The following is a 13191-nucleotide window of genomic DNA, read 5'->3' as shown; positions in this document are numbered from 1 at the left end:
ACTATATACTACTACTTCCTTGAAATTTTATTTTGTTAGTTTATTTATACGTTTATACTTTTATTTTTGAACCCCCTGAACGAAAATCCTGGGTCCGCCACTGAGTACGATACAATCAAACCAAACAATTAAAATGTTATTAAGCAATAACAAACAATACAATCTAGCCAAACATTGTATCTACCGTATAGTACAGTACAATACAATACATTATGAAACAATAGGTAACAATAAGCCGAACAGAGTAAGTATTTCTCTATATGTAGAGTACATTAAATATTATACACAAATGACCATTTACAGAGTTACTCTTATTCGTATCAGCTGATACTCTAAGAGGGATGTTTTCATGCCATGCTAACGATTTAACAAGTTATTTTTGTTAGCTCCAAAATATTTTAGTTCATACTCTTACCTATTATATTATATCTAAGATAAGATAGAAACATATATCGTCATATCAAAGCTACTATGAAATATTTACTCATGCAAGGAACAAGAGCTCATCATTTCTAGTTCATGATTTCTTTTGACTATATAGTTTCATCACAAAACTATATGACAAGCTAATCTAATTGTATTAGAGTCGATAATTGATTTCTTTCGTATAACACCATCGTTCATAAGTGCTACAAGATCTCGTGCATTGATACCCATGGTTATTATACCCTATTCCAAAAGACAACATAATAATGAATCAGTTTCCTTTGTCAACATCTCTTCCTAAATCATAATATCCAAAAAGAGTATAAAAACATTACAACAACCAGAAAAACAAAAGATATATTAGCCCTTTTTCTAGTCATGTCAGCATAATACTTAAAAAAAGTTTCTAATAAAGCAGTCCTAATGATTCCTCAAAATTACAATCAGCACAGACATGAGCACAAAACAAGGAATCAGCTAAGCAGAAAAGAACTATAGTCAAGTTTTGGTTCGATTCGTCGAGCTTTACTTTACTCCATAGGTATAGACACGTTAATATCTGGATATGATCTCTGCTCGAATGTTGGTTCAGATCCATTACAGTCAGAAGTGTCTGTAGAGGTGGAATTCGGCATATCTTTGTTGCTCGTGCTGTTGTCAGCTTCACCGTGGTTGTGGATTGGTATTTGAGATGTCTGAGTCAGAGTAATGTTGCTCGCCGGTGGTGCTTGTGAGACAGGTCTTATCATTGAAACAGGGTCCGGAGAGCTGTGGATGACTGGAGGCATTCTTGGTTCGATCTGATGATGCTTCCTTTTGTTGTGTGTTTTAAAAGCGTTTGGCATGAAACTTCCAACCACCATCTAGCAAATATAAGAAGAAATTATGTTTCAATAAGTATGCTAACAAGTAACGATGTTGGTTGTGAATGAGGTATACTACATGGCATTAACTTAAATCGGAGAGGATATTTGGCCTACGCAGATGATACACGTTCCATCATTTTCTGATTCACCAACATAATCAACGACTTAGCTCGTAAAGAAGACAATCATCTTCTGTCAAAGGATAGTCAGATTTGTTGTGTTCTTCAGTTAAGCAATGGATGTAGACTACTTATCGAGAAATATAGATATATGTTAAACAATTTTGTTCTGAATTTCCAACTAGTGGCATCATTAGTCATAACAGGCTTTAGGATCTATTGAACGCGATATGACCATATCTCGGACTAACATGTTATGTGTTGTAAAACATTTTTGAAATTGCAGACAAATGATTCTGTCACATCCCCATCTCACGGGTAGAACAAAGGTGGACACTCGACAAGCGAGGCTAACTAGGACTTACTTGGATAGGGAACAAGCAAACAGAGGCAGAGCTCGGAGCTCTCAGGGACTTGTAATTTATTTATATATATAAACACATAAAAGGACTTACTTGGATGGGGCTTGCAGCCGTAAGTGAACCAGCAATACCACCACCAATAACACGCCCATCTGGGCCAGCTAGAGAAACACTCAATCCACCGGACCTAGTTTTCATGCCACCGTTATCAGAAACAGTGTATGACCCTGTTAATGCTAAGATCTCAAAGCGTCCCTGCATTGTCAGAGTAACTTAACATAAATTTTCAGGACATGGAAGGTGATACACTTCAATTTACTCAGACGTGATAATACAATTCTGAAACAAAAAGTACATGAAAGCTGATCTAATAAAAAGATGGAGAGTGAGATTCTAAGGCTATATAATATAGTAGAAAGCATATCGGTGAACCAAAAAAAAAGGCCTACTTTTCCTTTCTAGACTGCAACAATATTTTTCTTGCTGAAAAGAGTTAGGGAGCATTGATTTCTTAAAAAAAAACTGAAACAGCCTCATCGAAGTGAGACGATTATAGGGCATCTGATAACCATATTCATTGAACATGTAGTGTCAGTGTCAACTCTATCTGATCCTAAGCCTTCCAAACATTACGTGATGCTATGCTGAGCAAAAATCTGGGTGCTTACGACAATTCTGCTGATATGTGTTTTGTGATTCTAAATTTGAATTTCAGTACGATGGGTCCAAGTCAAAACAGTTGTTGTAAAACAAGAAGAACATTTTAACATAACTACCGAAAACAAGAAACTGATTTATGCTTTGTACTGTAACATAAGCGAAGTCCTTCAGAATGAACACAGAAATAACATATACATGAGATTTGAACTCATAAAAGGTAAATTAACTTAATCCCGTTTAAAATAAATTACTAGAACAAATAAGAGAAGTGACGATTATCAATTAAAGATTCATTGCACATGCAATTGCAAACTTGAATTTCCTCGTCATTATTGTGCTTTCATTAATGAGCACAGGAACTCCTGGTAAACTTTGCTACTTTACAAGTCCAACCATGTAAAAGCAACATAGGATTCAGGCTTCAACCAGAGTTCCATTAATACAATGATTCGGACAGTAATTAGCATTCTTCTACAAAGCGATTCCGTACTAACTTTGGAGTAGATTTCAGTAATAAGCTAATCTTTCTATGCACATGTAAATGCTGCACTAAATCAAGGTTAGCAAGTACACTAAGCCCTAAGGGAGTGATTTAGTCAAATTTCCTTTTAACGGTAGTAATACAACTCTTCGAGGAAGTTTATTTATCTGTTTTTTTGGATGATCAGCCTGCCTCTCTCCCCTTCCCCACTTAAATACCAGACTTTTGTCTACAGCAAGATTCGAACTCAAGACATTCACCTAACCCACACATCACATGTTGTGCCCTTACCACTAATACTGCTTTTTTAATAGCTATAACAGTGTTTTCTAGACCAACTCGAATGCACCTCGGAGGGGGGAGGGGGGGAGGAACCGTATCCTGCAGAGAATCCATCCTCCAAATAATTAGATTCTTGATCATGACAATTTTCCAAATTATTTTTCGTTGTTTTTTCATGTAGGGTGGTTGAGGTAGGGCAACAACAATAACAGAAGAACCCCAGGTAACTAAAATCCAGTAAAAGCTGATGCAATCTTGAAAAAGATAACAAGTACTCTATTTGTTTCAATTAGTCCGTTTTACTTTTTTAGTCCGTTTCAAAAAGAATGTCTTTTTCCTTTTTTAACAACTCTTTAGTTCCCAACTTTTTCACATCGGATGTTTAAGACCAAAGATTAAAGAATGTTTCGGTACATTCTACCTATCTTTACTTTCTTAAACTCCCTACCAAGTCAAAACGAGACAAACAAATCAAAATGACGAGTACAAAACACAAGATTAGGAGAAAAGAATGAAAACAAGAATCATGCCTCATATGTCAATAGACCTCCAGAAGAACCAGGCTGACGAATCGTAACATTCGAAACAGCACCATTTGCAGACAGAACACAGATCCCTCTTGAACCCTTCTGCACAAAAGAATAAACCTTTCCTGCCACATCCTACATAACACACCAGAGTACAATTCTCAAATCTTTACAAGAAAATCAAAAAGTAAACAAACATCTTAGATCTGAAAAACAGAAAAAACAAACAAGAAAGTTTTTTACCTCTCCAGTATGAACAGTAACCACATGAGGCATAAAATCACCTCCAGCTGTGTGAGCAAACAATTCACCTTCATAGACCAAAAAGCAAACACTCAACATCACCATAAAGACATTAGGTAAAACAAACTAAAGCAAACAAAACCAAATATTGGATCTTTTTGACTGCTCATTTCAGATTTACCCCAAAAAAAATAATATTTTTTTTTTAGAAATTCTAGGGTTCTTCTCCCTTCTAATCAACAAAACAATTTTAAAAAAATACCCCAAAAACGCCAAAGAAAATAATGAAACAAAACACAAACATAAGAAAAAATTTCTATCGGGGAATTTTAGTAGCTCAATTGTTAGTTCGATTTCCCACCTTGTAATCGTCTCCCCCATTTCCGCTTCCCTACCCCTACCCCAACCCCCAAATTTTTTTTAACAGATCTTTAAGCAAAATCTCCATGAACCCCCAAAAAAAAATACAGAACTAAACAAAGTTTGTTTTTTAATTTTTTTGGGGATTTTTAGACTTACCCAAAGAAGCAATTAATTGCAAGTTACCAGCACCAGTGGGCCTTCCACGTCCTCTTTTAGATGAAGAAAAGCCACCGGAAGAAAGCACCGGCGACGTTATAGTAAAACCAGTCGGCGGCGATGTCACTCCACCACCACCACCCGGTGAAGTGACAGCTCCGCCGACGACACCACCACCACCACTTCCTACTGCAGCTGCTGCTTTAGCAGCTGCTGCTGCAGCAGCTTTTATATATTGAGGTGTTAAATTTCCATCAGCATCATATTTTCTTGGTCTTCCTCTTTTCTTTTTGTCACCACTACCCACTACCCCATTACCCCCACTACCCACCACCCCTCCACCCCCAGTTCCTCCTAAACTCATATTCATCACTTGGGGTACCACTACCCCACCACCCCCACTGTTAAAACTCCCATTTGTTCCTGCTACTGCTGCTGCCACCACTGGTGCCGCCGGTGGTGGTGGTGGTGAATCATACTCCGAGTTAACCCCTAGTGACCCAGATTCTGTACTCTCTTTATCTTCCATTTCCATCATCTACAAAAAAAACAGAGTACTATCAAGAATGAAGCTCAAATTGAAAAGGGTTGGTGAACAAATGGCGCCACAAAGAAAAAAAAAAGGGGGTTTTCAGTGATATCTGATTTTCAGTAAAAAAAAACTGTGTTTTTGGAGTTTGTAAAGTTCGAGCTTCCCTCCATTAATGGAGTGAAAAAATAGAAAAACAAAAGTGAAAGATAAAAAAATAAAATAAATAAACTGATATATATGTATATTATATTATATGTATAATATAAATATAATATTTGCCTTTTGTCTGGACTCTATTACACCAAAAGTGTTTATTTAATAGATAATGAAATGACAAAAATGCCCCTAGCTTTACTTTTTATGTTCCTATATTACCCTTGTAGATAAACGAAACAAGGTCGAAATTGTCCTTAAACTATGCAGAAAAAAGTAATTTTACCCTTCGTTAAAAATTGGTCTCGAATTTGTGCTCGAGAAATATCGTTACGAGTGGTAAATACCAAAAGTTTAAATGAAGTCAAAATGTGAAATTTATATGCAAACACGTGTTATGTATCTATTGTTTTACGCGGACTTGAGTAAGTTTATATTATGACTTGCCTTTGTCCCTTTCGATTAACGGGGTCAAGGATTAATTAATCCTCGGTTGACATATTTAGCATTTGAACAAAGCTATATGTTGTTTTACGCAAAAATGATTAAATTTCTACTATGACTTTTGCCTTTGTTCTTTTCGATTAACAGGTCAAAGATAATTAATCGTCAGTTACTTATTTAGCATTCAAGAAAAGCTATGTGTTGTTTTACGCAAACATGTATGACTTATCTATTGTCATTTTTGATTAGCATGTCAAAGATTAATTAATTATCAGTTAACGTATTTAGTATTTGAAAAAAGCTATATGTTCAGACATAGTGATAATAACAACATACTCAATTTGGTCTCACAAGTAAGATTTAAGGAGTTTTGCGTACGTAAATCTTATTTCTATCAAGTGTGGTCCAAACACATGAAAGAAAAATAGATTTAACACTTATTTTTAATGGGTGTGAAGTTATTCTATTTAGTATAGTTAAAAGGGTAGTTTTGAACCTTTTTTTTTTTTTTAGATAAATGACAATATTTTGTTTTCATATTTGGAGATTTATGATTTATGAATTGTAATTATCAAATCTTATTAATTTTCCGTAAATAGGACTATAGAAGGATATGTTTTTTTAAAGAAAATATTTTATTTGTTATCATATTCACTCATTATTAGAATATTTTAATTAAATTCATTTGTGATTTGATAAGTTTTAAAGTTAGAATTTCTGTCATATCTTTTTGTATCTTTTTGACTTAGTTGTCAATAATTTGTCTATATTATATCATAAAATTCCGGGAAACGTTATAATTTATGTGGAAAAAGAAAGTATTTTATTTTCTTTCTCAATTAGAAATACCAAAAAAATAAAATAAAAACGTATGCTTTTTGGCCAAAAAAATAAAATAAAAAAATAAAATGCAATCCCTTTAACCATAAAAATGATTCCTTATACTATACCTTTTTTTTCTTCCGTTACAAAAGAGATTATTTTAGATTAATTAGTATGTATTTAAAATTTATTTTAAAAATAAAACAAGTTTAATGTTCATCGTAAAAGTTTTAAAATGATATAATTATCTTATTAGCATATTTTAAAAATGATGGAGCAAAAACAATAACAGTAGATTAGAACTAAAAAAAAAATTAGTTTAATAAGGATAAATGTTATTGACAGCTTCCCTCTTAAATTGATTTTATGTGACACAAATTTAAATTAATCGAGAGTTCTAATTGATATAGGATTAAAAATCATAAAATAAAAATAGAGGTACTTCTAAGTAATAAAACATATTTTATAAATAAATAATTATATATTTGGGTAGAAGTATTAAACTTGATGATAAGTCATTTAAAAGATAACATAGACCTTCACGATTTAAAAAATAAAATAACCCTACTTAGATTTTTTGGGTGTTATTTTCATTTTTTAATGTAAAAAACAAAAATCTTTTTTAAAATATATATTAAGTAATGAATAAATATAATTCTTCCCATCTTAATTTTAAAAACTGGGTTTGAGCTTTGTAAATGGACAAAAACTCTTGATAGAGAGCGTTTTTCTTTGAAAATGGACATACTAATTAGTTGAGTCAGTAAACTTAGGTATATAGTAGTTGATATAAGAGATGGGAATTTTTAAAGGAAGAAAAATAAAAGTGTGAGAAAAGAAAATGACAATTGATATACATAAATGACAAATGAAAATAATTTGGGGGGCAAAAGCGACTTTAAATTTTATTAATACACAAATAAATAAAACCGGTGAAAATATTCAAACAACAAAAAGCCAGTCAACGTATGATGTGCTGTTAAAGCTTAAAATCCTGCAATAAAATAATGCTTTAATTCAATTATTTATTGGTAATAAAAATTTAAAAATATAGTACATACGCTAAGTTTTCCCTATATTCTAAGTTGAAAAAGGGGTCGTAATTATTATATATAATCTTATCCTACATTTTTTTTTTTTGCGATAGATTAGTTTTATAATTTAAAAGGTCGAATCAAAAAGGATTATTATATGTGATTTGCATTAAATAGTTTTATTCAACATTTTTACAATAAATCCTTTTATAACTCAAATTCGATAATAACTTTGTCAGTTGTATCAAAACTCTATTGAATAATAAAATATACAAATAATTTTTTTTATAAAAAAAGTACAAATCCCCAAACAAAGTCCTCTTGGCTCGATTTTAATATTATAGGATAACTGAAAAAATCAATATTCGAGAAACATTGGGTTTGCTTATTTCTCACTACACTATATACTTTATACATTTTTATTATTACTCTTTTTTTTTAAAAAGCAGTTAAGATATTTAAATTGAAAAGAAGAAAAAATCAAACATAATTATGGCCTTCTCTACTGTAATTTTGACTCTTTACCTAATTACTCCCTAGCATTATAAGTTACTTTTCCCATTTTAGGGGCTCAATTTATCATGTAACATTATTTCATTGAAATTTCGAAGTGCGAAGTAGTGGATATTGAAGATAAAATGAGAGAAGGTTATTTGTGTATGTTATGTATAAACTTATAAATGTATCAATATATAGAGTAAAACTATGATAAGTGAAGGTATTTAAAAAAGAATGATCAATCTGAAATTATATGAAGAAAACTATTTCAAAAGACCTATAAATTTTTTATATAAATTCAGAATTAAAGATTAGACGAAAGAAGAAAAAAATCCATATATATAATAATTTTAAAAATGGGTAATACAAATTAATTTATGATAATAGGTAATCTTTCACATTTTTTTCATGACAAACTTGATTAAAACAAATTGAGAATATTCTCATGATTTTCATTTGTTGACAAGCACTTATAATGTGGATGAATGTAAAACCTGCATAGTCAAAATTAACAAAAACCATTTATTCATTCAACTACCACTTCGATATGTTGAGTGTAAAAGAATATTTATATTATTAAATTATTTAAAAGATAATTACAAATAATTATTAAAAAGACAAAATAGTAACTCGTCTTCTTTTGAAAAAAATGTATAATTGAATTACGTGGGATTGGTTTTTGTGACGGATAAGAGGAGGAAAGCGAGACTGAGAAGGTTTGAGCATATAAAGAGGAGGTGCGCTAACGCCTCAATGAGAAGGTGTGAGAGCTTGGTTGCAGGGGGTATGCAGAGAGATAAAGATAGACCGAAAAAGTATTCGAAAATGACTTGATTAGATAGAACATGATGTGACTTAATATTATCGTGGACATGACTCTAGATAGGAAGGAGTGGAAATTTTGTATTAATATAGAAGGTTAGTATAGGTAGAGTATTGTCTTGCCTTGTGGAGGTTTAGACTTGTTAGTGTTTGCCGTAGTACTAGTCGTACCTTTATAATTCTTATCATACAACTTATAATGTTTTGATTATCCCATTATTTTGTTGTTGCCGTTGTTTCTTTATTGTAGACCTTACAACATTTTTTTTCTATTAACTACTATATTTTCTTTATTATTTTTATATTTTTTACTTTGATTTGATGTATTAAGCGGATGATTTTTCGAGGAGTTTATGTTGTTCTAGGCTTCTTAAGAGAAAAGCCCAATAAATATTAAATGTAAGACCCCACACCTCATTAAGATAACTCGTACAATAGAACTTCTTTTACAATAAATATAATAAATTCAAATTAAATTATACTAATATTAGCTGTGCCTGTTCATATAAATTAAATTATAAATATTTATTTTGGATGTCGTTATCTCAAAACCCTCCTATTTTATATCTAGACACCCCTTTATGTAAATCTTCAATTTTACTTTTCTTAAACCAAATGGAAAAAGAAAAAAAAAATCTGCACACATCATAAAAGGAGGAAGGGATAATTCCTCTTTTGATCTTCAATTATTGATAAATTTAATGGAAAAATGACCTAAATATACAAGTTATTCTTTATATTTTAAAAAATTCTATTAATTGAAAAAATTATAAAATTTTCTACTCTCTTATTTTCGGATACATCACTTTTTGCGATGTATTAGTCGGATACATTATTTTACATGATGTATTAGTCGGATACATCACTTTACGCGACGTATTAGTCGGATACATCACTTTACGCAATGTACCAGGATGTACACGATGTATCGCAGACATTGAATGAGGTATTCGAAATTGAAATGTGATGTTGAGCGATGTATTTAAAATCAGGACGCAATGTATCGAGACGTTTTGGGATCTATCCGGATTCCACCAAATTTAAGGAATTGTTATAATTTAAAAAAGAATAGAAATATGATATAATTGGTTCTTAACATTATGAGATTTGTGTAAAATTTCTCTTTAATAGATTGTGTATTTCTAATATCCAATTAAGTAAAACATGTAGTTTTGATCCTTCTCAAAAGGTTGACTACCACATAAGTAGTCATCTGTTTAGGAAAAATATAAGTTAGTATCGTTTTTTGATTATTTTTTCAGAGGAGGGAAAAACGAAAATAGATAGCAAATGGTAATATGGTTGATTCGAGGATCTGACACGCAGAGCAAACTTTTCTATTGTGTTAGCATTTCTTTGATTGATTATAGGGCTTGAGGTAAAATAGCGAAAATCGAATTATCAAATTGAATTGAACTTTTTAATAATTTGTTATTCGATAATTTGATATTCGGGAGTTAAATTATAGGATCATGGTATTCAGATTTGGGGTCGATATGAGACATTAGTACCATTTGGTATTCGGTATTTCTCGAATATTGAAGTATTTACTTAATGAAGGTCATATATCAACATGTCCATTTCTCATTAGTACAAGTCCAAAAAGAAAGTTAAATAATAAACATAAACAACCCTAATACATGTCTTTCAGTTGTATCATGTATGAATGTCTTTCTTGATGTCGTCTTCCTTTTTGATTTTTTATTATATTGTATCTCCACATAGAAAAATAGAAATAATGGGAGAAATAGTATTAACTTTGTAATACAATCGGCCACAACTTCAATACGGTATTACTGAATATTGTATTAAATCGAAGTTTAAATTACCGCTTACCAAATTACAGAATCGAATTAAAATTTTGATAGTTGATATCTACTTCTAACTACCAATTACAGAATTATCGATCCAAAAATTTGAGAATTTCGAATGTCCATCCCTAGTTCAGTACCCCTTCTCCCCTTGATCCATTGTATTGGAGTGTAAAGATAGATTTTGTGCCTAACTCAATCCCGAAAGCTAGCTTATAGAGTGAAATTGTCCAAGTCCATATATGGAGACTAATTGGTCATCCTTTTTTCCGGTGTGGGACTTCTTAACATTCTCCCGCATGCCCAAACCTCGTTAACTGGAGCGTGGACAATATCATATGGGTCCCCAATATCGATGAACTAAGAATTGGGATGAACCTGATTATAATATCATGTAAAGGTGGATATTGCGGCTATCTCAACCCTAGAAGCTAGTTTATAGGGTGAGGGTTGTCCAGCTCCATATATAGAGACCAATTGCCCATTCCTTTTTCAATGTGGGACTTCTTAACATCAAATGATTCGATCCATCCTCTCAGTGAAAAACCCTAACATACCCTATCAACTGATTTATCCATAAATTTTCTCTTCTATTATATTCAAACTATTTTTGAAATCATATTACCCAGTTTCTCTTCTATTATATTCAAACTATTTTTGAAATCATATTACCCAGTATGAATAATATTACAACTCAACATAACACTTGACAACAAAATTATTTAGTATTTAATAATTTAATAAATTTTANAATGTGGGACTTCTTAACATCAAATGATTCGATCCATCCTCTCAGTGAAAAACCCTAACATACCCTATCAACTGATTTATCCATAAATTTTCTCTTCTATTATATTCAAACTATTTTTGAAATCATATTACCCAGTATGAATAGTATTACAAATTCAACATAACACTTGACAACAAAATTATTTAGTATTTAATAATTTATTAAATTTTAAAATTGTGTAGGTCTAATGTTCAAATATATAGTTTGATCCTCCTCAAAAGGCTTACCACCACATAAGTCGTCATCTATTTAGAAAAAGTATAAGTTAGTATCTTTTTTTGATTCATTTTTTCCAAGGATTAAAAGAACGAAAATAGACAACAAATGGTAGTCATGGTTGATTCGAGGATCTAACACGGCGGAGCAAACTTTTCTATTGTATTGCATTTCTCTGGTTAACCCCTTCTCCCCTTGATCCGTCGTAGCACTCAATCTCAAAATTTAGGTTATAGAGTGAAGATTGTTCAAGTTCATATAAGAAGACTAATTGGTCATCCCTTTTTCAATGTGAGACTTCTTAATACCCCACACTCCCAGACCTCATTAACTGAAGCGTGGATTATATAATATGGGGCCCAACATTGATAAACAATGAATTAGGATGGATCTAACTATTATATCATGTAAAGATGAATCTTAGTCTAACTCAGGCCCAAAAGCTAGCTTATAAAATGAGGATTGTCCAAGTCCATATAAAGAGACCAACTACGCGTCCCTATTCTAATGTGAGACTTCTTAACATCGAGCGATTCAAGCAAAACGATTAGGTCTATATTCTATTATTTCTACAATTTAGACCAATGATGTTGTCAAAGTTAAAGGTCTCACATTGGTGATTAATGAGATGGGTGGACTCCTTATAAGGCTTGGACAATCCTTCTCCGTTTGAGCTAGCTTTTGGGATGTGAGTTAGGCCTAAGACCTAATTTAACATGGTATTAAAGCAGGACTCATGTCACCCAATGCTGGGGGACAAAAAATAAAAAATCGCCCAAAATTACCCACGCACCAGATGCTAAGCACTAGGCATGAGGTGGATAAAAAATTGCCCGATATTGCCCACGCACCAGATGCTACACATTGGGCGTGAGGTGGGGTGTTGAAACAAAAGTCTCACATTGATGGTTAATGAGATGAATGGACTCCTTATAAGGCTTGGACAATCCTCCTCCATTCGAGTAAACTTTTGGGGTGTGAGTTAGGCCTAAAACCTAATTTTTAACAGATGTGTTTTGTTTTATATCAATTCTTCATTTCGATCCATCACCTAGGTGAAAAATCCTAACACACCCTATCAATTGACTTATCCGTACTCAAAAAAAAGTAAATTGCTTAAATCCTCTTCTTTATTATATTCAAAATATTGTTTGAATTATATTACCCTCAAGCATGAATAATATTTCAAATTCAACGCAGCACCTTGACAATTAAATTATTTATTTTAGTATTTAATAATTCATTAAAATTATAAAAATGAATAGTCAAAGAAATAACTTCATTAAAAGTTAAAATATACTTCTTAACTAAGTATTGTAACTATAAAAAATGTTTATCAACCAAAAAGGAAAAGACAAAACAAGGAGATTTTATATTGGGGGTGGGGGTAGGAATTGAAAATAGAAAATATACAGAGGTAAAGGAGAAGTAATAATATGAAAAGAAGCAGATTCCCTAGTGATAAGCATGGTGGAAAATATCTAATTTTACCAAATTTAATTATTTTATTGTATTATTTAATCAAGCCATTGATGTGACAGCCAAATATGAGTTTACTATTAAAATACAAAAGAGAAATTAAAT

At 31.7% G+C, this 13191-nt stretch overlaps 2 protein-coding genes across 5 annotated transcripts in view; one reads left to right on the top strand and one right to left on the bottom strand.

Moving 5' to 3' along the window:
* Positions 1-13191, top strand: part of LOC125870467 (pyruvate kinase 1, cytosolic-like) — a 222699-nt gene that overhangs the window by 113659 nt on the left and 95849 nt on the right. The gene's annotated exons all lie outside the window — the stretch shown is intronic.
* LOC125870472 (AT-hook motif nuclear-localized protein 7-like) lies at positions 747-5211 on the bottom strand. 2 transcript variants are annotated; one of them, XM_049550906.1, is made up of 5 exons: positions 4486-5211; positions 3967-4034; positions 3727-3858; positions 1867-2028; positions 747-1289 (listed from the first exon to the last, which is right to left on the bottom strand). In XM_049550906.1, exons 1-5 carry the CDS (start codon positions 5021-5023, stop codon positions 957-959), a joined length of 1233 nt encoding a protein of 410 aa, XP_049406863.1. In that variant the 5' UTR covers positions 5024-5211; the 3' UTR covers positions 747-956. The 2 variants fall into 2 exon arrangements, with proteins under 2 accessions (XP_049406863.1, XP_049406864.1); XM_049550907.1 differs by lacking the exon at positions 1867-2028.

This window comes from Solanum stenotomum, chromosome 7, assembly GCF_019186545.1.
Source record: "Solanum stenotomum isolate F172 chromosome 7, ASM1918654v1, whole genome shotgun sequence".
NCBI lineage: Eukaryota > Viridiplantae > Streptophyta > Magnoliopsida > Solanales > Solanaceae > Solanum > Solanum stenotomum.
The sequence above is the reverse complement of the archived record's forward strand: the minus strand, read 5'-3'. Positions and strand labels throughout refer to the sequence as shown.

Coding starts and splice junctions, on each gene's coding strand:
- LOC125870472 (XM_049550906.1), bottom strand. CDS start 5,023: ATGATGGAAATGGAAGATAAAGAGAGTACAGAATCTGGGTCACTAGGG. Junction 4,035..4,485: donor GCAATTAATTGCTTCTTTGG/GTAAGTCTAAAA, acceptor TGGTCTATGAAG/GTGAATTGTTTGCTCACACA. Junction 1,290..1,866: donor CGGCTGCAAGCCCCATCCAA/GTAAGTCCTTTT, acceptor TATATTTGCTAG/ATGGTGGTTGGAAGTTTCAT.